Source organism: Falco peregrinus, chromosome 2 (assembly GCF_023634155.1).
Source record: "Falco peregrinus isolate bFalPer1 chromosome 2, bFalPer1.pri, whole genome shotgun sequence".
In the NCBI taxonomy this organism is placed as follows: domain Eukaryota; kingdom Metazoa; phylum Chordata; class Aves; order Falconiformes; family Falconidae; genus Falco; species Falco peregrinus.
In genome coordinates, this window is record NC_073722.1 from 38,149,706 (window position 1) to 38,172,543 (window position 22,838).

At 66.6% G+C, this 22,838-nt stretch overlaps 1 protein-coding gene across 1 annotated transcript; it reads right to left on the minus strand.

The window, feature by feature from the left end:
* Window positions 1-380: 380 nt before the first annotated feature.
* Window positions 381-21,132, minus strand: LOC101914287 (EBF family member 4). Its single transcript, XM_055795356.1, is given in 19 exon segments — window positions 381-1,938; window positions 2,055-2,130; window positions 2,413-2,616; window positions 3,207-3,389; window positions 3,478-3,655; window positions 4,150-4,215; window positions 4,748-4,836; window positions 5,693-5,819; window positions 5,902-6,035; window positions 7,003-7,120; window positions 8,646-8,727; window positions 12,700-12,768; window positions 13,523-13,596; window positions 14,150-14,205; window positions 14,271-14,295; window positions 14,297-14,335; window positions 14,581-14,737; window positions 19,993-20,108; window positions 20,838-21,132. Coding segments are annotated over 18 exon segments (2,037 nt in total). The 5' UTR covers window positions 21,087-21,132; the 3' UTR covers window positions 381-1,938; window positions 2,055-2,059.
* Window positions 21,133-22,838: the final 1,706 nt, after the last annotated feature.

A 22,838-nucleotide genomic window follows, 5' to 3' on the forward strand; every position in this document is an offset into this window, starting at 1 on the left:
GCCGGGGGGGTCTGACCCCGGGTGAGGGGGGCAGCTTCCCGGGGGTCCCATGGGTCTGGCGTGGGATGGAGCGCCACATCTGCCTTTCCGGGACTCCAGCAATGGGAACAATGTGGGGGGCCGAGTGGGGGCTGAGTGCTTCCAGCTGGGCTGGGCTGGGACCCTGAGCTGCCCGGGGTGCGGGGGCAGGACCCCAGGGGGCCGTGGGGTGCAGGGTGAGTGCTGGGAGTGTGTGCATGGGGGTGAAGCCCCCCATCCCCTCTCCCTGGGGCTGTACCCACAACCCCCATGCACTCCTGCTGCTGTGGGGCTGGTGTCACCATCCCTGGGGTGTCCCCACGCGCCACCCCCTCCCTGCTGACAGACCCCCAAGCCAGTGCCCTTCTGCAAGGCCTTTTATTTCCATGTCAGAAAGCACCCCTGCTCCGAGGGACCCTGGCACCTCTGTCCTGTGCCACTGCCACGGGGGGACTGGGACTCCGGCAAGGGCACCCTGTCCCCAAGGGCAGGCGGGGGGCTGCCCCAAGACCCCTGCAGTCACCCCGGGCAGGGGCCAGGGCCACCAGGCGAGGACCCAGCACCGAGGGAGTGGGCACTGGTGGGGACACACGTGCTGACACTGAGCAGGGCACAGCAGCATCACCATCACTGCAGTGGCACAACACAAGGGGGGACACATGGGCCACCTGCACGGGTGGCATGCAGGCGCGGGGGAGTGGGGTTGGTTGTTTTTTTTTTCCCTTTTTCTTTATTTACAAAAGTCCCGGCTGCTCCCTCCCAGCTGGGAGGACAGGGAAAACCCTGGCAGGAGCTGGCAGTGCCAGGGCTGGGGGTCTCCTGCCCACCCTGCCAGAGCCCCTGCCCACTGGCTCGCCTGCTGCTAAAAAGAATAATAATAATTATTATTAATAATAATAGTGATAATAATGAGAAAAGAGCTGCAGTTGTGTCCTGGGGCAGCCAGCCCCGGCGGCTGATGGGGTCGGGAACCATGCTGTCCCCATGCTGGGGTTCAGCTCGGGGGCCAGGGCAGCCCAGACCCCTGCCCGGGCGGCACCGAGGCCCCGATCCTGCACGGGGGTGCGGGGCACACGCAGAGATCCGGCCTCGGTCACCTGGGAACTGCGAGTGGGCGGCTCCAGATGTGGAGCTGCACATCTGGGGAGAGAGCGCTGGCCATGGTGGTAAGAGAGCCGGGAAGCGTGGGGGGGGAAGCTGGGTCCCACCGGAGCATCCATTCCACCCCCAAGCATCCATCCTGCCCTGGAACATCCCTCCCACCCCCGAACATCCATGTTGTCCTGAAGCATTCATCCTGCCCCAGAGCATCCATACCACCCCACAGCATCCATACCACCCTGGAGTATCCATCCTGTCCTGGAGCATCCATCCCACCTCTGAGCACCCACCCTGCCTTGGAGTATCCATCTCACCTCCAAGCACTCATCCTGCCTCGGAGCATCCATCCCACTTCCATGCATCTATCCCGCCCCAGAGCACCTCTTCTGCCCCAGAGCATCCATCCCTCCCACCTCGGAGCATCCTGCCCATGGCTGCCACTGCCCCACACTCCCACAGGTCACTCGGTGTCTTTCTGAGGCTAAACCCAGAGCGTTTGGGTTATTCCCGGGGCTCCCCCAAGGCCCCTCGGGGGGCTGCCTGCCGAGCCGAGCCGTGCCAAGCCATGCAGGTGCTGGTCCTGGCCAGGCTCACCCCCTTGCGAGTGGGCTGAGTTCCGTGGGGCCAGGCTGGGGTGGCCACAGGGCAGTGGGGTGGTGGGTCCCACAGCCCCGCGCGCCCCAATCCCCATGGAAGTGCCCAGGAGTGGGTCGGAGGAGCCGGCACTGCCACGCTGCATGGCCACTCTCAGTCCTGCTCCGTGTCGCGGCTCCAGCGCTGTCCCAGCTCATGTGGGTGGCACGAGGCGGCCGGGCACGGCTGCAAAGGAAGGTGAGGGGTGGGCACGCTGCAGTGGGGGACTCCTGCCCACCTTGGCTCTGCTCCCCTTGCCCGTCCCAACGGGATGGGGCGGTCCAGCGCATCCCAGGACCTACTGTGCTTAGGAATAGGCCAGTCCCTGGAGCGGCCGCGCGGGCGTGTGGAACTTGTCCGAGTCCTCGAAAGCGGGGTCTGAGCAGTGGGAGGGAGGCACAGAGAGGGGGTGAGCCGAGGCAGGGGAGCGGGGGGCTCAGGGCCGAGGGTGGCATGGTGCACCCACCCCCGTGGTGCAGCCCCAGCCGTGCCCCCGCTGCAGGGAGGGGGCACGGCATCAGGCAGGGGCGCAGGCAGGCGAGCACAGGCAGCTGGTAGGGAGGGGTCTGCTCGGGCAGGGTGCTGCTGGGAACCCCCTCCGTGGGGCAGGGGGCACCCCGTCACGGGCAGGGAGGGCAGCCCTGCCTGCACCGGTCTCACCTTGCAGGCTGCTGCTGCTGGTGCTGGCGCAGGCAGGTGGCGGGGAGGTCTGCGGCCGCACCACGGGGGCGAAGGCGCTTTTCTGTTTCACCGCTGAGATCATGTTGACGGGGGAGAAGGAGAAGACCCCGGTGGGGGTGGAGGCGTTGGTGCCTGACGGGAGGGTGATGGAGGAGGCGCCCAGCGGGGGGCTGGCGGGCATGACTGTGGGGAGAGACCCACTCAGGCTGGGCAGAGCTGGGTACGGGGCATCGTGCCCCATGCGGGATGTCGGCACATCCTGGGCAACACCACGTGGGACCCAGCTTGCAAGGGACACGGCCAGGGCCAGGGCTGTCCTTGGCTCAGCTGACTGTGTCCCCACTCCCCCTTGCCCTTGCTGCCAGTTTTGGCGACACCCCAGGGCTGCTGCATGGCTTTGGGACATGCCAGGGCTGGTGCACGGTGTTAGTGACACCAGAAGCTGATACACAGTGTTGGGGACACCCCAGGTGCACCTTTGGGACACCCCAGAGCTGGTGCATGGTGCTGGGGATGCCCTGAGGCTAGCACATGGCTTTGGGACATCCCAGGGCTGGTGGGTGGCATTGGGGACACCAGAAGCTGGTGCATAGTGTTGGTGACACCCTGGAGCTGGCACATGGTGTTGGGGACACCCTAGGGGCTGGCACATGGTTTTGAGGACACCAGAAGCTGGTGCATAGTGTTGGAGACACCCCAGGGCTGGTGCATGGTGTTGGGGACACCCCAGGGCTGGTGCATGGCATTGGGGACACCCTGGGGCACTGACTCACTGGCGTAGGGGGAGTTGGCGGTGGAGCCATTGAGGAAGCTGGGGGAGCCGGGCACCCCCAGGCCAGCCATGGTGCTGCCACCGTAGCCGTTGATGCCGGTGCCACCGCTGTAGCTGCTCTGCTGTGGTGTGGAGCTGGGCACGTAGCCCCGTGGCGAGACACTGCCCGTGTTTCGGGAGTAGCCTGGGGGCGAGAGGGGGCAAGAGGGGCCGGGGATGGCACGGGGCAGGCAGGGACCCCCTCCTGCTGCCCGGCGTGGCCCCCAGCCCACCTTGCTCGGTGCCCTGTGGTGAGTCACCGAGGTTGACAGCCAGCTGGCTGCTGAAGGAGTTCACCCCCATCATGCCGGCAGGGCCATGGGTGCCAGCCAGCGAGGACAGCTGGCCGGGGTTGCGGGGAACGCTGTAGAGCGCCTCAGCGATGTCTGCCGCTCGCTTCAGGATGATGTCCTGGGGGAATGGACATGGGGGTGGCATCACCCTGTGGCACACAGAGCCTGGGGTGACCCTAGGGCTGCACGGGGCAGAGATGGGGTGGGGGCGGCCAAGACCCCCCAGCTTGTGTCACCTCCCAGGGCACCTCAGGATACAGGATGGGCAGTGATGGGGCGAGGGGTCTGAGACCCCCCAGCTTGTGCGGCTGGCTAGGAAGGATGTGGGAACAAAGGCAGCTTTGGAGGCGCCAGCCCCGCAGCCTGACCCGGCAGCTCTCCTTCCTTGCAGGTGGGGGGCTCGGGGAGGGGGGCCCACAGAGCTGACTCAGCGCCTGAGGAATCCTGATGTGAAGCAGATGTGGGGCTGGGAGCCCAGGGCCGGCTCCTGTGTCCTCGGCTCCAGTGCTGTGGGCTCAGCGTGCACACCCCACTGAGCCGGCAGGGTGGGGGGCTGGGGGCTGGAGGGTGGGAAGAGCTGGGGGGGCTCGGCAGGCCGGGGGGCCGCGGTACCTGGTTGCTGTGTGGCATCCCATAGAGAGCTTCCACCAGGTCAGCCGCCCGCTTCAGCAAGACCTCCTGGGCAGGGAGCGGGACGGGGCTCGGGGGGGGCCACACCCCCGCCCCAGCCCCCTCTGCCCATGGGGAACATGCAGACACCCTGCCCCACCATGTCCCCATGCCGCTGACACATCCCCACACTGGCGACATGTCCCCACGCCAGCACCTCCCTGAGTTGCCATGCAATGCCCAAAGCCCCAGCCCAGCAGGGGACTGTTGTGCTTCCCCCAGCCCCCCCTGAGCTCCACATGTACCCCCCCTCCACCCCATGTACCCCCCAGCCATCCCGGCCCTGCACTCTGCCAGACGCTCGCACACAGCGGGAGCTGAGGGTGAGAGAGCCAGGCCAGCCCACCGGCTGCACCCAGCGCTGGGGGGCACCAGGGCTCTGTGCCCCCCTTCCTGTCCCTTGGGTACTGCCAGGGAAGACCCCTGAGTATGGGTGAGGTGGTGCCCAGCACCCACGGGTGATGGCAGGTCCCATGGGTGTCACTGGGTGCAGCAGAGAGCACCGCATGGCACCCCTGCCAAACCCCGGGGGGGTCCCTACCTTGGGCAGGCGCTCAGGGTCCCCGGGGTGGCGGGGTATGACCTTCTGCAGCCGCTGAAACCCGTAGTCGATGGTGGGCTCATTCAGTGCTGCCGAGAGAGAGGGGCTCAGCCACCCCAGCCCCCCTGCCCCACCCCACGGGGAAGCTGAGGCACAGACTGTGGGGCACAGGGCTGAGCTGTGGCATAGCAAGGGGGGCAACACCCCCTGCAGGGACACCTCAGCTGTCCCCTGCCTGTGCCAACAGCCCCTGGGCCCCTTCCTCTCCCACCCCCTGTCTGGCAGCTGCGGCCCCCAGCCCCACTGCTGGGGGTCCTAGGGGGGCAGGACGGTGCCAGAGTGGGGCAGGAGCCAGGGCGATGTGCAGCATGGAGCTGGTGTGAGGACAGACCTTCCGAGCTAGCAGCAACACGCTATGGCACATGGCCACCATGGCGGGACCGATTGTCCACTGCACTGGGCACACTGCCCCGCTCACCCCACACACGTGTGCATGGCCCCGCTCACATCACACATGTGTGCATGGCCCCGCTCACATCACACATGTGTGCATGGTCCCGCTCACATCACACACGTGTGCATGGTCCTGCTCACACCACACACAGGCATACTGCCCTGCTCGCACCACACACACCTGTATGGCCCCACTCACATCACACACGTGTGCATGGCCCTGCTCACACCACACGTGTGTGCACAGCGCCCTGCACACATGTGCAGGGCCCCTGGGCTTGCTGCCTGGGGGTTTCAATAGCAGTCTGCAGTAACCCTCACCCCCTCACCCCAGTCCTACCCCCTCCCCTTGTGCCCTGCCCAGCCCTCACCCTAACACAGCGGCAGTGCCAACTGTGGGGGGTCCCTGGGCAGGGCAGTGGGCACAGAGATCCCCTGGGCACCCTCCTGGGGGCTCTGTGCCCCCTTCCCAGCAGTCTGCGCCCCCCTCACCGGTGTAGACGAAGCGTCCTGGGGCGCCCTTGCAGAACTGCTTGGACTTGTAGGAAAGCGTGACCTCCACCACGCCGGGGATGTGCCGCGGGGGGGTCTGCACCCGGATGGCGTGAGGTGTGATGAGCTGAGGGGTGAGACGGGGCTCAGCCCATGGCCGTGGCAGGGGATCACGCCAGCTCCCCCCCCGCCCCCCCGCAGCCCCCTACCTCACTCCACACCAGCATGGTGCCAAAGACGACCTGCAACCCATCAAAGAAGTTGTCGCCGATGACGATGACGGTGGCACCTCCAGTGGTCCAGCCCTCGCTGGGGCTGATGGCTTTGATGCAGGGGGTGGCTGCTTCGGGCAGGAGGGGAGAGACAGGGCAGCAGTGAGTGTGGGGGCACGCGCGGCGGGAGCGGGGGGCGCCGGGGTCGGGGCCGGGGGCGCGAGGCTGGGGGAGAGAAGGCAGAGAGGGAGAGCAGAGGCAGAGAGTGAGAATCAGGCAGTGGCGCGGGGCTGGGGGACAGACATGGGCAGTCACAGACACACGGACACACAGACGCGGGTGGGGATGGAGCAGGAGAGCACGTGCAGGGATAGACAGGGAGGATGGAGAGTGCATTGGCATGGGCAGCTGCCCGGGAGCATGCACAGGACAGATGGACAGACAGCAGACAGGGCAGACAGATGGACAGGACACATATGCACTGGACAGGGAGATACAGACGGACGTGGTAGATGCACGGATGGATGGAGCAGCGGATGGACAGAGAGCACCCGGGAGGCCAGGACAGTCTGCACATGTAGGACAGACGGAGGGACGAAGGGACAGACAGAAAACACATGTGCATGGCAGGTGGATGCAGAGGCCATGTGTGCGTGCTGGGCAGATGGACAGGTTGTCAATAAGGGGCCGGGTGCCCACCTCCAGGGCTGCCCGGGGTGCCCAGGGCAGAGAGGTGCCAGGGGAGCTGAAGCAGTGTGGGGCACAGCTGGGCACAAGCACGCCTCGCCTCTGGGGTCCCAGCAAGGGCATGCAGTCTCTGAGGCTGCCCTGGTGCCGTGGGGTATGCACAGCTGGGGGGTTACCCTGGCATCGTGGATGGCACGTGGCCATGGGGCTGCCCCAGCACTGTGGGGTGCACATGGCCGTGGGGCTGGCTCCGGCATAGCCGGGGCAGGGGATGTGGCAGTGGGAGCAGCACCCACTGGGATGGACAAGCATCTGCCCCTCCGTGCGGCTAAGACACGTGCCGGGGCATGGCACACGTGTGTGCGTTAGCGTGTGCTCTGTGTGCACGCCAGGTGCCCGTCAGGGACTCACCTTCGGAGGGGTCGAGGCGCCGTGCCCGCCGCCCATGCTTGGAGTTGTTGTGGACAAACATGTTGTCTGACACGGCCAGGACGTGGCCATCCACGTTCACTGTCGTCGACACAACCACCTGCAGGACAGCCAGCTCAGGGCCACCGTGTCCCTGCGCCCCACGGCCACACTGGTGCCCAGTCCTGGGGCCACTGCAGAGGCCAGGGGTGGCATGCTTTTCCATGGGGACCCTGTGGGGTCCTACCCCCTGCCATGGGGGTGTCACCCCACACTGGGGTCCTCAACCTCTGCTCATCTCTTGTGCCCCCCTGCACCCCTGAGCATCCCAGGGCTGTCATGGGTGCCCTCTGGACCCCCGTGCCTTGGTGGTGACACACGTGTGCATATCTGCACCTGCATGGCTGTGCACGCCTGTGAGCACATGGGTGTGCATACATGTGCACGTGCCAAGGGGCATGTGTGCATCTGCACATGCATGCGTGTGCAGAAGCACTTGTGTGTACGTGTGCACACACAGGTGTGCATACCCCCGTGTGCATGCATGCGTGTGCCCCCAGAGCTGTGCAGTGCTGCAGGGTCCCAGCCCCGGCCCTGGCACTCCCATGGCATCAGCACCAGCCCGTCACCATGCCACTGGCCTGGGGGACCCCGGACCCAGGGGACATCCCAGCCCATCCTCTGAGGCTCCCCCCCGCGCACCCCGCTTCCCCCCCCCCCCCCCCCCCCCCCCCCCGCCTCCAGCGTGGACTTGGCTGCTCTCCCGGAGCTGCTTGGCGCTATGCAAATTGGATAGGTCGTTAATCATGTAAAAATGTCACAATTATCATATCTTTACGAGAGGCCCTAATGAAGGCGCCCGTGCTGGGTGGGGGACGGGCCGGACCCCCCCTCTGCTCTGCTCCCGAACTTCCAGATGCTGTGGGGAGAGCTGGGCTGCGGGCAGGGGCCGTGGGGAGTGTGCAGGGAGCCAGGGGAGCTGGGGGCTGCCGAGGGGGCCATGGGCGTTAGGGTTTGCGAAGAGATCGAGGGAAATTGGAGTTTGCCCGGGAGGATCTGCAAAGGGGGCGAGGGGAATCGGGGTTTGCAAAGGGGTTCAAGGAGAATTAGGGTTTGCAAAGGTAGGCAAGGGGAGCTGGGGATTTGCACAGGGGTACAAGCAGAATTAGGGTTTGCAAAGTGGTTGAGGGGAATTAGGGTTTGCAAGTTAGGGTTTGCACAGGGGGTAAAGGTGTTGGGGTTGGCAAATTAGGGCTTGCAAAGGGGTTCAAAGGGAATCAGCGTTTGCAAAGGGGTTGATGGGAACTGGGATTTGCAAGTTAGGCTTTGCAAAGGGGGCAAGGGGAACTGGGGTTTGCAAAGGGCTTCAAGGACAATTAGAGTTTGCAATTTAGGGTTTGCAAAGGGGTTCAAGGGGAATTAGGGTTTGCAAAGGGAGGCAAGGGAAACTGGGGTTCACAGGTTAGGGTTTGCAAAGAACTGGTTGAGGAGTATTTGGGTTTGCAAAGGGGTTGAGGGGAATTACAGGCTCAATTCCCCCCTAATTCCCCTTGACCCCTTCGGGAAAACATGAGGTCTCCAACACTGTTCCCTCCTGCAGTCCCAGTGCGTGGGGCAGGGTTTGGAGGGAGATGGTGTGTGCTTACCTGGAAGCGCCGCATATCCCGGGGGTTCCCCGCATTCTTCAGGCAGTTTTGGTTGCATTTGAGGAAAAACTTGAGGAAAAACCTGGGATGGAAGGAAAGAACCCAGTGGTTGGTGCCAGCAAACTGGGGGGTGGTCCCAAAGACCCTGCAATCCCCGCCCCCCCCCATCCCTTCCTGGTGCTGGAGCAAAGCTGGGGTGAGTGTCCCCACTGTCCTGGTGTCCCCAGATGGAGGTAGCACTATGTGTGTCCCACCATACACTGGAGACAAGCGTGGGTGCTCCCTGTCATGCACAGCGTCCTGTGCACCCCACCATGACTGGCACATGTGCACAGCTGAAAAGACACCCCACGTGTGCACCCAGGTTTGCACGCTGCCGTGCGCACACGTGTGCACTGCACAGCTGCAGGGACCCCAGGACAATCTGTGGGACCCCCCCTCAATGTGCAGGGTGCTGCCTCTCCCTGCCCATGGGGGTCTGGTAGGTGCCAGGCTGCTTCCCTGGTGGAAGACGGATGGGCAGGAGGGTGAGCTGCTCCCACCACGTCCCGGCCTGATGAAATATTCAGGCTGCTTGTCCACAGCCCTGTAATCAGCCTCGGCCCCTCAATAATTAATGGGCAGCAGCAGCAGCGGCAGCAGCAGCGGCAGCACTCACGCTAGGGGCTGGGACCAGAGGAGAGCACGTGGGGACCACGGTGCACATGCGTGGGGATCATGGTGCACATGCGTGGGGACCACGGTGCACACTCCTGGGAGCACAGATACATGGGTGGGAGCATGGATCCAGGCCTGGGGCATGGCCAGATGTGCTCCCCAGGACGCCCACTCTGGGGTCCCCCTGTGCACACCAGTGTGTGCACCAGCACTCTCACCCCATGTGCTGTTGGGCACCAAGCTGAGAGAACCATCGCCCCTGCCCCTAGTTGTGGGCCACCCCATGGTGCATGGCCAAAGACATGCACAGCCATGGGCACCTTGTGTGGCCACACACGGGCACACTCACCCTGCACACGCTCGTGTGGTAAGTCGCTGAGCTGTGCCAGGGCATCTCACCGTGCCCAGCTATGGCCCTGTGCCAGCTCACCCGCACTGTCCCAGCTCGCTGCACCGCACCAGGGCACTGTGCCACGCATGGCCGCTGCGCCGTGCCAGGTCACTGTGCTGTGCCAGGCCACTGTGTCCCTCTGTACCATCTCCCTCCTTTGGCCCGGCATGGGGCAGCCTATCTCCTGGCCTCCTCACCGAAGTGCCTGGGCTCTGCCCTGCCCACACAGGTGGCACTGTGGCAGGGCCTCGGCACTTCATGGCCACTTGTGCCATCCTGCCCCATCCCAGTGTCCATCCTGCCCCATCCCACTGTGCCACCCTGCCCTATCCCATCTCAGCAGCCTGTCCCCGCATCTCTCTGAGGATCTGACCCTGGCACCTTATCCTGACATCACTCCACAGCACCCTGCCACAGACCCCTGCCACCGGCCCCTCCAGCCACCCCCTCAAGAGCTGCAGTGGAGCTGGGGAGGGGGACAGAAGGGTGGGGAGGGGATGCAGGTGCCCAGTGGGAAGGTTCCCATGGCCCTGTTAGCTGCTGGTGGAGGCTGGAGGGGAGGACGGGACCTCCAGAGATGACGAGGCACCTGGGGACGTGGGCACCCCTGGGCTCCCTGGGATGCAGGCACAGGGATGGGAGCAGTGGGCACAGTCCCCCTGGCCCCACATCCCTCCAATCCCATCCCTGGGGAGCATGAGTGAGGGTCACACAGCACCCGAGGCCATTGGGGTCTCTCTCATGGGATTCTGGGCACTCTGGGGGACCCCTGAACAGAGAGGGCACCCCAGAGTGTGCCCCACCGGGGGGTCCTGCCCTCAGTCAGTGCCGGGGCACATGGAGAGGGGCTCCCACACTGGTGCTGCTGAGATGCTGCCCATGGGGGACGGTTTTCGCGGGCAAGGGCAGGAAGAGGGGGACCCCCCCGTGTCCCCCCATCACCCATCACCTGGCAGGTGGTAATCAGGGGAAGGAAGGAGCTGAAAAACGGCAGGAAAACACTGCCCCCCCCACCAGGAAATTGACAGGGGAGGCATGGGGCTGGGGGGTGACCCCCCCCAGCCCCCCCCACCCCCCGGCCCTGGCTCTGCACTGCTGAGGGGGGGATAATCCTGAACCCCAGGTCGGCCTCGTCCCCCCCCTGAGCAGCAGCCGCACATATGGGCCCGGGAGTTAAAAATACAGGCACTGTGCATGCATTAGCATCCCTAATGCACAGCGCTCCCCATTTAATATGCAAATTCCCGGCGCTGCTGCCGAACACCTTCTGTTCCGAGCGCATAAATTTGAATTTGCAATTAGAATAATCTTGTATAATTAATGAAAAGCGTCAATTTTAGCTCCTAAGTAATTTGATTAACATGTTGATAGGGCACTTATCTGGCTCTCTAAACCAGTGGGGCTGGGCGTCGGGCTGGGGCGCGGGGCTGGGGGGGCTGGGGGGAGTGGGCGGCAGGCTGGGGACCCACCTGGCCCCGGGTGACCCCCGGGGGCCCTGGGGACGGAGGAGGATGCGGGGGCACTGGGAAAGCCGCCCCCCCGGGGCTTCCCTCAGCACAGAAGAGGGAAGGGGATGCCACCAGCCCAGGGATGTCACTTCCTTGAGGCACAGCCCCGAGGGGTCCTTGGGGAGAAGGGGGCTGGGGGGGCCTTGGGGGACACTGACCCTGGGGAGGGGGGTGGGATCCTGCTGGGATCGGCCCCAGCTTTCAGCACAGGGGGGTCACAGGGCACCCCGGGACCCCCTGCGCACTCCAAAAGCACCAGCATGGGTACAGCACCCAGGTCACCTGCAGGACAAGGTGGCTGAGGGGATGGGGGTCAGAAGGACACCGTTACTGGGAGGTTTGTCTTGGCTGGGCAACAGCAGCTGCATCCCGTGGCCGTGCTGCAGTTCCAGGGGCCATGATCCCCACAGCTGGCCAGAGCACAGCTGGCCGTGGGTGGTGGGGGTGGCACAGCTGGCTGCCGCTGGCAGGGCAGAGGGAGCCCAGAGGTCGGGGACCTGCTGCAGGGGGCTGATATCATGCTGGGGGGCCGGGAGCAGGGCCTGTTCCACCCCTTGTCCCCAGGGACCCAGCACCCTCCAGCACCCCGGGGACTGGGTGCAGGGAGAAGCTGCCCACAGGGAACGCCCTGGGACCAAGGGACCCCACTTGCAGGCAGGGTGAGGTGAGGGGGGGGCACAGTCCCCAACCTCCCTGCTTACCCCCACCACAGCCCCAGTGACAAGATGACAGAGCCCTGCAGGGCAAGCCAGGGTCCCTAAACCCCTCAGCACCCCTGGGCTTTGCTTGGTGTCACCAGAGAGGTGCCAGCCTGCCAGGAGATGCATGGGGACAGAGGGATGAGGACACAACACGCTGGCTGGAGGGACAGAGGGACAGACAGGTGGCTGCAGACAGACAGACGGATGGACAGACGGACAGACGGATGCCCACCCTAGTGCCAGGAGGATGCGGTGACCGTGCACACACCAGTGAGCGCCGTCTGTGCCAGGCTGGCCTCTCTGATTGCCCTCTGCCCTGGTCCGGTGGCTCGTCCTGCCAGGGAGGATGGCAGCATCCCTCCCCGCGGGCACACGCCTAAGGACACTGTGCAGCACTGGGGGGTCCCTGCTGCACGTGGCCCTGGCAGCAGGGCTGCCACGCGTGTTCCCTGCCACTCGCCCGAGCGGCTGGATGCCGTCTGATTTATTTATTTTGTTTGATGCACGTCGGAAGTGCCGCGCTGACGGCAAACGGCGCTTTCCCCATCTGTCACGGCTGGCTGTCACCGCGGCACAGCCGCCAGCCACCGCAGCGAGCCAGACCGGGGGGCACCGTGCGCCCTCCTGGCCTCCACATGCGGCTCCCCCAGCTCATTAGAGCTAATGAGGCAGTGCTCACACCCGGTCCCCAGCCCTGGGGACTCCCTGTGCCAGCTCCCGGGGGGTCCCCCTGCTGCTGCCCCCCTCCCTCCATCCCAGTGAGGTGCAGGGGGGTCCCACGCCCAGGCCCCCGGTACCTGTCGATGATGACGGGGTCGGAGGGGGTCTCGTTGCGGTTCCCGCAGCTCTTCTTGTCGCAGCAGCGGCTGGGCATGGCCAGGGAGAGGAACTGGTGTGAGGGGAGCTGGGGGGGCCAGGGCCAGCCCCACACATCCCAGCCCCCAGGGGAAAATCTACCAGAGCCCCACTTCCCACCCTTGGACCCCCCACCATTGCCTAGCTGCGAAGCAGGAGAGTCCTGCTCCACGGTGGGATGGGGTGGGAGGCAGAGGGGCCCAGGGGGATGGGCTGGGGTAGGGGGACGCCAGGTCAGGGACACTGGCTGTGGGGTGCCAGGGCGTGAGGGGCCCATGGCAGAGAGGGCATCCCTGGGGTACCCCTCTTACCCACCCCACTGTGGGGCTGGGCTCCGATCTGGGGCTCTGTGGGGCTCAGGGTACACCCCAGCCCCGGGAAACACTCTGTGAGCCATAGGGGGCTCTGAACCGGGGGTCACCCAGCCCCACACCATCCCTGGGGGCTCCACATCACCCACAGGGGACACGGCCAGACTGGGCTCATGCCACCACCAGCCCCCGAACACGGCAGTGCCAGCCCTGGGGAGCGCAGCGGGTAGGGCGGCCTCGGCCCTGGCATCGTTAGCACGGCTCCTGGAGATCAATTAGCCGCGCTGGCACGGAGCACTAATTTGCACAAACACCGAGCGCGAGGGTGGTAAACAAGAGCGGCGCTAATGGGGCACGGGGGACCCCGCGCTGGCAGCAGGCAGCTGGGGCTCCCCCAGTCCTGCACCCCTGGTGCTGCTGGCCCCCCACAGGATCCCCGCCGGCCCCCACCTACCTGCACATGATCTCATGGGTGAGGAGGACCCGGCACATCTCTGGGTTCTTGTCCTGCCCCTCGTAGATGATGGCCTGCGGTGGGGAGAGAGCGCGCAGGGGGGGGGGTGCCACCGCCTGTCTGTCCCCGGCCACGGCTCCAGCCTGTCCCTGACCCATGGAACTTCCCTGGGTGGGCCCAGCAGGCTGGGGGACTCCTTGGGCAGCCGGCGGGGGAGAGGGGCTGAGCCAGCCACGCGCCTCTGAGGAGTCATGGGGGCGGCTGTGCACACGCGTGTGCCTGTGCACGGGTGTGTGCAGAGCTGTGCATGCCCACGCTGCGCACAGCTGCATGTGCCAGGGCATGGACACGTGTTTGTGCACGGGGCAGGGGGGTGTGCAAGCACAGGTGTGTCCGCTCTGCCCACTGGGTGTGCACACACAGCTGCGTGGCCTTACACACACACGCCTGGCTTGCACACACGTGTGCAGCAGTGCCTACTGTGCACACACAGAAGCAGGCCCACCTGGCATGCACACAAGTGCACACGCGTGTGCAGGCGGCCCCGGGGGCTCGGCGGCCGATGGGGTCAGGGGCTGTGGTGCCGGGGGTGCCAGCCTGGCCAAGCCACCAGCCCCACGCCGTTACCTGCTTGGACATGGAGTCAATGAGGCGCACGTAGAGGTCCTGCTCAGTCCGGAGCCCTGCAGCGAGAGGGGAGGGGTCAGCCCTGCCTGCGCCCCCCAGGCCCCCCGGCCCCGGCACCCACCGTTGCTGTACAGCAGCTGGAGGCGGGTAGTGGATCCCGTTGTTGGTTTTCTCGCCGTTCTGCTCCTGGGGGGGAGGATGGTTGGATGGGAGGGGGGGACATGATGGTGCCCCCTTGGTGCAGCCCTCTGGCAGGCCCAGCCCCAGGCTGTGCAGCTGCTCTGGCAACTTCCCACATGTGCAATGAGTTTGGGAGAGGTCTCAGCCTCTGCAGCACAGGCTCCCGTGCCCCTCCAGGAGCAAGGAATGGCTCAGTGGAGTGACCCCATCCCCGCCACAACCCCATCCCCATGAAAACCCAGGGCTCTCACCCGCTCCTTCTCCACAAAGTCGATGAAGGAGGTGCGCTCGATCTCCACGGGCTGGCCCTGCCGGTCATACATGGCCAGGACAAAGTGGAAGAAGTTGGATTTCCGCAGGTTGGAGGGGGGCTGCTTCTCAAAGTGGGCTCGGGCCAGGCCCACCCCGCTGCCGGCAGGATGAGGAGGGGTGTGTGAGCATGGGGTGGCTGCTGGGACCGCCAACACCCCCTCTCTGGGACCCCCAACTCCCCCTCCCCAGGGCCACCCCATGGCCAGGGGACAGACTCAGTGGGAGCTGCCAAACTCCCCTGTGGCAGGCAGCAGTGCTCCTTGGGGTGCTGTGGATGGGGCGACACACAGAGTGGGACACATCAGCAGCATTCCAGGGAACAGCCAGCAGCTTTTCAGCCCCCAGCTCTGCCTAAGCCCGGGGCAGCCACTGGGGACAGGAGGGGACATCCCCGAGCCCTCTTCACCCCGGTGTGTGTCCTGCTGCCAACTCGCAAACCCACCACCTGGGCTGGCCCACGGCACCGGCTGCTCAGAAGGCCACTGCTGCTGCCCCTGCACGGAGCCCCAGAGTGACAGAACGGTGACAGCACGGGGGAGGGTGGCAGAGCCATCCCCAGGGACCACGGCTCCAGCACCGACCAGTCCCCATCCCGGCCACCTCATCCCCAGCCGGGCATGTGGTCCCTGTCCCCAGCGGTGTCCCTGCCGGTGCTGCGGCAGCCAGCGCGGCGGCGGCAGTGTGGGGGGCCGCGGGAACAGACCAGCCCCAGTGCGGCAGCCAGCGGGGCAAGGGGGCCAAGATCAACACGCGGATGCGAAACGTTCCCCCCTTTCCTGATTAAAAACATATCGGGTGACAAGGGAGGCAGGAGGGTGGGTTTGGCTCCCCCCACGCTGACCTCGGGGGGCTTAAGCTACCGGGGCCAGTTCCCACACTGCGCTGGGGACAGCCCCTGCACCCCACAGGGACCCCAAGCATGGGGCAGAACCCCACAGACCTCATGCCCCACCCCCGCAGTGTGGGGCAGGAGCCCTCAGCCCCCCAGATGCTACCATGCCCTGTGGACCCCAGTGGTGTGGGGGCAGTGAGGACCTGGGCAGGGGTCAGCACCAGGGTGCACATAAGGGACACACACATATGTGCAAGAACAGACCCTACTGCCCCCACACCCCAGCACTGCTCCTGGGAGCCCACCCAGGGGCACAGTTTGGGGGGTGATGGGCTGGGGGCTGGGTGTAACACCCCTATGCCAGCCCAAGGGTCCCTCTGCCACCAGCCCTGCCCACTGAGGGACACAACTGTCACCTGATGGGTGGCTTGGGAATGGTGCAGGTTGGGTGGAGGTGTCACATCCAGACCCCTGCCTGCAGCAGCCTGTTGGGGGGCCATCAAGGAGAGCAGCCCTGGGGTGCGGGGACACAGTGCAGGGTGGCTGCAGACATGGCACAGAGAGGTGGGGGCACCTCTCTGCCTGCAGCTGGAGGATGGAGCAGATCACCGAGCACTGCCCCTGCAGGACCCCCTGCTTACAACCCACTGGGGTGGCTGCCCCAGCGATGGGGGTCCCTCTCTTCTGCATGTCAAAGCCCCCCACACACTCCTTGCTTCTCCCAACACTGCTCCCATGGGCCCACCCTTGCACCCAGCTGCGTGGGGACATGGGGACATAGGGACACAGGGACATCTCCCAGGGTCCTACACAAGCCATAGCCACCAATATCTCCTCCAAAGATGAGAAGAAAACAGGGTTCAGCCCTTTTGCCACAACCTGCCCCTTCACTGGTCCCAGCAGCACCCCAGAGTCTGGGCAGAGCCAGCACAGGGTGGGGAGGGGACCCCACGCACCCCCATCTCCCTTAATGATGCTCCTTGGACTTCAGTTATGCCCAGACATCCCCCTCTGACCCAGCCCTGACCCAGCTGTGGGCACCAGCCAAGGCCAAGTGCGAAGCTCAGACCCTGAAAACCGTGGGGACACCTCTCAGGGGACACTTCTCTGGGGACACTTTGTCATGCTGGAGGAAGAAGCTTGTTAAGGTGATCACAGGGGAGCCAAAACATCCCCAGTCAGCAAATGCTGGGGCACGCTTACCTGGCACATGGCTACTGTGTGCATGGCCAACACATGTGTCCGGGCACATGTGTACAGACGTGTGCACACGCGTGTCCCCAGGCACTGCTCTGCTAATGGCTGTGCTGGCTGTTGCTTGTCCCCCACCCGCAGTGCCAACAGCTTTGCTCTGAGGGTCCATCCCCACGGTGAGGTGACCCCACTGGGACCTCACAGCCTCACCGGGTCCCCATCCCAGTGTGCCCAGCAGGCACACCGCTCAGCTCCCTGAGGGATGGGGACCCCCAGTGCCATGGCCACCCCACCATCCCCTGGCCCTGCCGCGCTGGCGCCCGGCCGTGGGGCTGCCAGCTGATGGGAAGGTGCTGCGGGCAGGGCAGGGCAGCTGCAGCAAGCCAGCACCCGCCCGCGCCCCCCATTCCCCTCCGCCCCCCCAAAGCTTCGGCCCTAAAGTGCTGGGGGGAGGCGATGGAGCTGTCAGCCCGGCCGGGTAATGGCTGCATCTCCGCTCCCAGCGCTGCTGAGACCCCAGCGCTCCGAGAGCCGAGCCCGGCTGCCATTAATTATTAAAGGCAATCAGAGCATTTCCTAGCAGAGGAGCCCAGCGAACGTCTCTTACAGTAAAGCAGCATCTTCCCTTGGCGGAGCCGCCAGGCACCCGGGGCACCGTGCAATTACGCAGCCACGGCTCCCCGGGTGGCTCTGCCAAACGTGGGGGGGTGGGGGGAGCGCCGGACCCCACCCAGGAAGTTGAGACCCTGCGTGGGCACTCTGCCTTGCCCCGGGACCCCGGCCCCCCTTCCCTCCCTGGGGCACACCTGAGCAGCCCCTCTGCCCGCAGGGGCTGCAGTTATGGGTGCCAGCATCGTCCGGGGACTCTGCGGTGGCCGCAGGGTCCCACTAGGGGGTCTTTGCAGGGTGGTGGTATGACACCCCCTCAGCCAGGAGTCTGAGAGGGGTGCAGGATGTGGGATGGAGGCAGCCTGGGTCTGAGGGTGACAAGCACCCACGAGCATGTCCACACATGTGTCACAGCCAGAACGCATGGCACACACCCAGCTGCTGGACACCACGGCAGGATGGGGGGGACAGGGGGGCCTGGAGGACACCACAGGCTGCAAGGGCAGCCGGCTTGGCAGAGGCGGGGGGCAGGGGCTCTGTGACCCCCATCCTCACAGGCTGGGCACATGGCACACAGGGCCCCATCGGCACACAGAGACACACAGGCAGCCACGACCCTGCCACCGGGCAGCATCGCTGCTCGAGCCACCGTGGTGGTCCCAGCCCCGTGCACATCCCCCCTGTTCCCCCGCACTGCCAGAGCTGGGGGTGGGTGGGAGGGGGCTGGATCGCACCCCCCTTTCTTGCGGCACCTGGGCACAGGGAAATTTCTGGGTGTGCAGCAGCAACGCCAGCACCTCCCTGCACCCTGGCTTGGACACAGCAGCCCCCTGCACCAGCACATCCCCCCCCAGCTCCCTTGGGCCGGGTGGGACCCTTACTCCAGCCAGTCCCCGGGGGCTCCAGGCTGGGCTGCAGCGGTGGCTGTCCCCTGGCGGTGCCTACGCTGGGCTGGGGCTGGGGTGTCTCTGCCGGGGTTGGGGGGGATCACTGCCAGTTTTCAAGCATCCCAGAGTATCTGCAAACATGGCAGGTTTGTGGGGGACGCCGGGGAGCCCCAAGGGCTTCAGCCGCTGGGTGCAGCCTCCAGCACAGCCACAGTCCCCTGTGGAGAGCCAGCAGTGGAGCCAGTGCCACAGCTGGGGACCCCAAGCTTGGGGACAGTGCACACAGCCAGGCGATCTCATCCACAGAGTGGGTCTGTGCTGGAGGTGCTGGGGATGTCCCACTCTGCCGGGGCCCCGTGCAGAGGGAAGACGCCCCCCCAGACCCCCAAACCTGCTGTCCCCAGCTGGGCAGCAGGTGTGGGGCACCTCAGGGTGGCAGTGCGCTGGCTGGCCTGGGGCCCCTCACTCCTCCGTGCCGTGGGGCACATCCTGTCATCCCTGGAGAAAGCTGCAGCACGCTCCCACTCCCCGAAGTCCCAAGTGCACACAGCGGGGACAGCAGGAGCTGGGGTGCTGGGGACAGGGGTGACAGTGTCCCCCAGCTGCATTGGGACCCCTTTGGGCACAGGGTGGGAGCAGCAGGGGACTGGGGTGCACAGAGCCCCCCAGGGAGGGCAGGAGATGGGGTGCACACAGCCCCGAGCCCCTGGCGAGGGCAAGGGATGGGGCCAGCCAGGGCACGGGAGGGCACTGGGCTGTGGCAAGCCCGGTGGTGTTGGCTGCCTGAGCGGCAGCAGCAGTTGCTCATCCCAGCCGATGCCACCAGCCCTGCCTGGGAGGCACGGATGGCACCACTGCCAGCCCTGCCCTCACCCACTGTGGCTTGTCTCAGCAGAGCCAGGGCTCAGGACGCAGGTCCCGGCACCGGTGGATGTACGGCACAGTGCGGCATGGCACAGCACGAGCCCCTCGCAGCTCCAGCAGTGGCTCCTGCCCTGCTGCCAGCACCCACTGGTGTTCCCAGCCCAGGGCAACAGACCAGGCATGCACAGGGTGCCAGGATGCCCCAGGGACCGGGGGTGCTGATGCCCACAGGGGTGTGGGATAGCCAGGGTACAAGGGGCAGGGGCTACCCAGAGGCCCAAGGAGCCTGGGGCATGTGGGGTGCTTGAAGTACTCAGTGGGCACAAGGCACCTGGGATGCCCCAGAGGTCCAGGCTTCCCAGGGATCCCAGGGTGCTGAGGGTGTGGGGTGCCCGTGGTCCCCAGTGTGCCCAGGGCATGCAGGGCACCAGAATGCCCATTGTGCCCAGGATGCCCACAGCACCTGGGATGCTCAGAGCACCCGGGATGCCTGCAGAGTCTGTGGTACCTGGGATGTTTGTGGTGCCCGGGATGCTCATGGTGCTCAGGATGCCTGCGGTGCCCAGGATGCCCATGGTGCCCGGGATGCCCACAGCACCTGGGATGCCCACAGTGCTTGGGATGCCTGCGGAGCCTGGGATGCTCGTGGTGACTGGCATGCCCACAGAACTTGGGATGCCTGTGGAGCCCGGGATGCCTGCAGTGCCCGGGATGCCTGCAGCATCCCTGGATGCTCTCAGAGCCCAAGACGCTTGCAGAATCCAGCATACCCACAGCACCCGAGATGCCCACTGCACCCAGGATGCCTATGGAGCCCAGGACACTGCTGGAGCCTGGAACGCCCATGGAGCCCAGGATGCCCGCAGTGCCCGGGACGCCCATGGAGCCTGGGACATTGCTGGAACCTGGGATGCCATGGAGCCCGGGATGCCCGCAGTGCCAGGGATGCCCGCGAAGCCCCTTACCTCTGCGCTGCCGTGCTGGCGTCCAGGATGCCGGTACCCTGCAGCCAGCGGACGGAGGGCAGCCCGGCGGTCAGCGGCTCTTCCTTCATGGGCAGCCCCCCCCGGGGCAGAGCCTCCTGCACGGAGAACATGGCAGGGGCTCAGCGGCCGCCCCCAACTTTCCTGCCCCGGGCCCGGCAGCGGAGCTCAGCGCCGGGCAGGTGCCGGGGGCCGCCGTCCCGGCCGCCGGGGAAGCGGCATCTGCAGCGGGCGGCCAGGAGGGAGCGGGGGGAGGCTCGGAGGGAGGCTCGGGGGGGCGGGAGGCGGAGGCAGGCGGAGGCAGGGCCGGAGAAGTTGGAGATGGAGGCGACCAGCAGCCAAGTGCGGGGACCGGGAGGGGAAGGGGCGGGGGGCGGCGGGGGGGGGGGAGGGATGGGGAAGGCAGGGGAGGGGTGGAGGGAGGGATGGAGGAAGGCTTAGAGGAGCGGAGGGAGGGATGGGGAAGGCAAAGGAGGAGTGGAAGGAGGGATGGAGGGAGGCAAAGGAGGGGTGGAGGGAGGGATGGAGGGAGGCAGAGGAGGGGTGGAGGGAGGGATGGAGGGAGGCTTAGAGGGCTGGAGGGAGGGATGGATGGAGGGAGGGAGGGAGGCTGAGAGGACTGGAGGGAGGGATGGGTAAGGCAAAGGAGGAGTGGAAGGAGGGATGGAGGGAGGCAAAGCAGGGGTGGAGGGAGGGAGGCAGAGGAGGGGTGAAGGGAGGGATGGAGGGAGGCTGAGAGGAGGAGTGGAACGAAGGAGCGGGGAGGAGGCCGGAGAGGGGCGCGGGAGGGGGCAAGCGCGGCCCGGGCTGGGGCGGGGGCTCGTTACCGGGCGGGCGGCGGCGGGCGCGGCGCGGGGCGGCGGCGGCGGCGGCGGCGGCGGCGGCGGCGGCGGCAGCGGCAGCGGCAGCAGCAGCAGGAGCGGGCGGCCGGGGGGGCCGGGGGGCGGCAGGGGGCCGGGGGGGCCGCCTCCCCTTCGCCTCCCCGCGCCCCGGCCCCGCCGCCCCGCCGCGGCCACCAGCACCATCAGCACCAGCACCCGCCGCCGCGGCCCCGCCGCCCCGCCGGCCCGGGCCATGCCGCCGCCGCCTCCCCGGGGAGGCAGGGCCGGAGCCGCCGGGGGAGGCGGGGGCCGCGGCCGGGCAGGCTGACATCATTCCGGGGAGGAGCGGTCCCTCCCCGCGCCGGCGGAGGGGCTCGGCGGCCAGCGCCGCGCCGGGGACCGGAGGGGGCACCGGGCAGCCCAGGGGCAGCCGGGGCGGGATGGACCGGGGAGCCTCCCGAGGCGCCCGGGGACAGCACCGTGCCTCCCCCCGCGAGAGACCCCGGGCAGGCCCTGGGGGTAGCCCGGAGGGGACCCTGCCGCGTCCCCCGAGGGACTCCGGGGGGAATCCCAGACAGCCCCTGCGGGGCTCTGGGGACAAGCCAGCGGGACCCCAATGCACCCCCGGGGTGTCCCGAGAGACCCCAGAAGCAGCCTGGAGGGGACCTCGCTGAGTCGCCGGAGGGACCCTGGGGAGACCCCAAACGGGCCCCAGGGACGCCCTGGGAACACCCCAGATGGGCTCTGGGGGGCAAGCCAACGGGACCCCAATGTACGCCCTTGGGATGCCCTGAGAATCCCCAGAGGTAGCCTTGAGGGGACCTTGCTGCATCCCCCGAGGGACACTGGGGAGATCCCAAACAGCCCCTGCTGGACTCTGGGGACAAGCCAGTGGGACCCCAATGCACCCCCCGGGATGCTCTGAGAGACCCTCACCTGCACCTCACAAACCTACCGTGACCCAGCGGGCAGACCCTTGTGCCCCCTCTGTGCCCTGTGTGACTCCATCTGGGTCCCCCACACCCCTGGGGTCCCCTACACTGACCCTTGTGTCACTGACCCTACAATGAGCCCCTTGGTGTGACCCCAAGAAGCTACCAAGCACCCCAAAACCCACACTGTGACTAACCATGACCCTTGAGATGCCCCACATGGGACCCCTGCACTCTGGAGACATCCCAGGGTGAACCCCATGCCCCTCAGCATACCCGAGGTGACCCCCAAAACCACCCCCAGTGCCCCACTTAAACCTGACTGACCCTCTCTGGGGCACAGCCAGCAGGGTCTCAGCCCCCCATGTCACTCTGCCCACAGCAGGCCCACAGCAAAGGGGGCCCGTCCCTGTCCCCTGCCTGCTGTGCAGTCCCACCAGGCAGTGTATGGGCAGGGTGGGGGCAGGGTGCAAGGCAGGGAGGGGGGTGCCAGCCCTTCACAGCTGCCTCCAGCCCCTGCATCGCCACTGGCCTGGGGACCGGGAGCCAGCCGGCAGGTACCCCAGCATGGAGGCATCCATCCCAGCCCTTCCTGGGGCTTCCCCAACACCCAGCGGGGTGGGCTGGCAGCCCCAGGGGGGTGCGTGTTGCCCGGGAACCCTTGTCCCTGGGGAAGGGCCCCGAGGGAGGCTGAGGAGTCAAGGCTTTGCTGGGCAGCCAGCATTGCCAGCCTGGGGGGAGGCGAGGGGGTCCCGGGGCAGCAGAGGCCTCTAGCAGCTGAAGGGGCTGGGAATCCCAAACCCCAAGTGGCTCTGGCTCTCCCTTGCGGGGGCGGGGGGGTGTGTGCCAAGGGTGGCCCTAGGGGACCCCGCACAGCCCCTCACCGGGGGCAGCATCTCGCACACTGCACCCTCGCTCACATGCAGCCTGGCCCCCACATGCTGCAGCCAGCCCCCCCCCGTGGGGTTGGCAGCAGGGGCTGAGCCCACCCGGCACCCTGAGGAGACTCCCAAGGGCTGGTGGGGCCACGATGGCTCCCATAGAAACTGTGTGTCCCTTTATCTATGCCCCCACC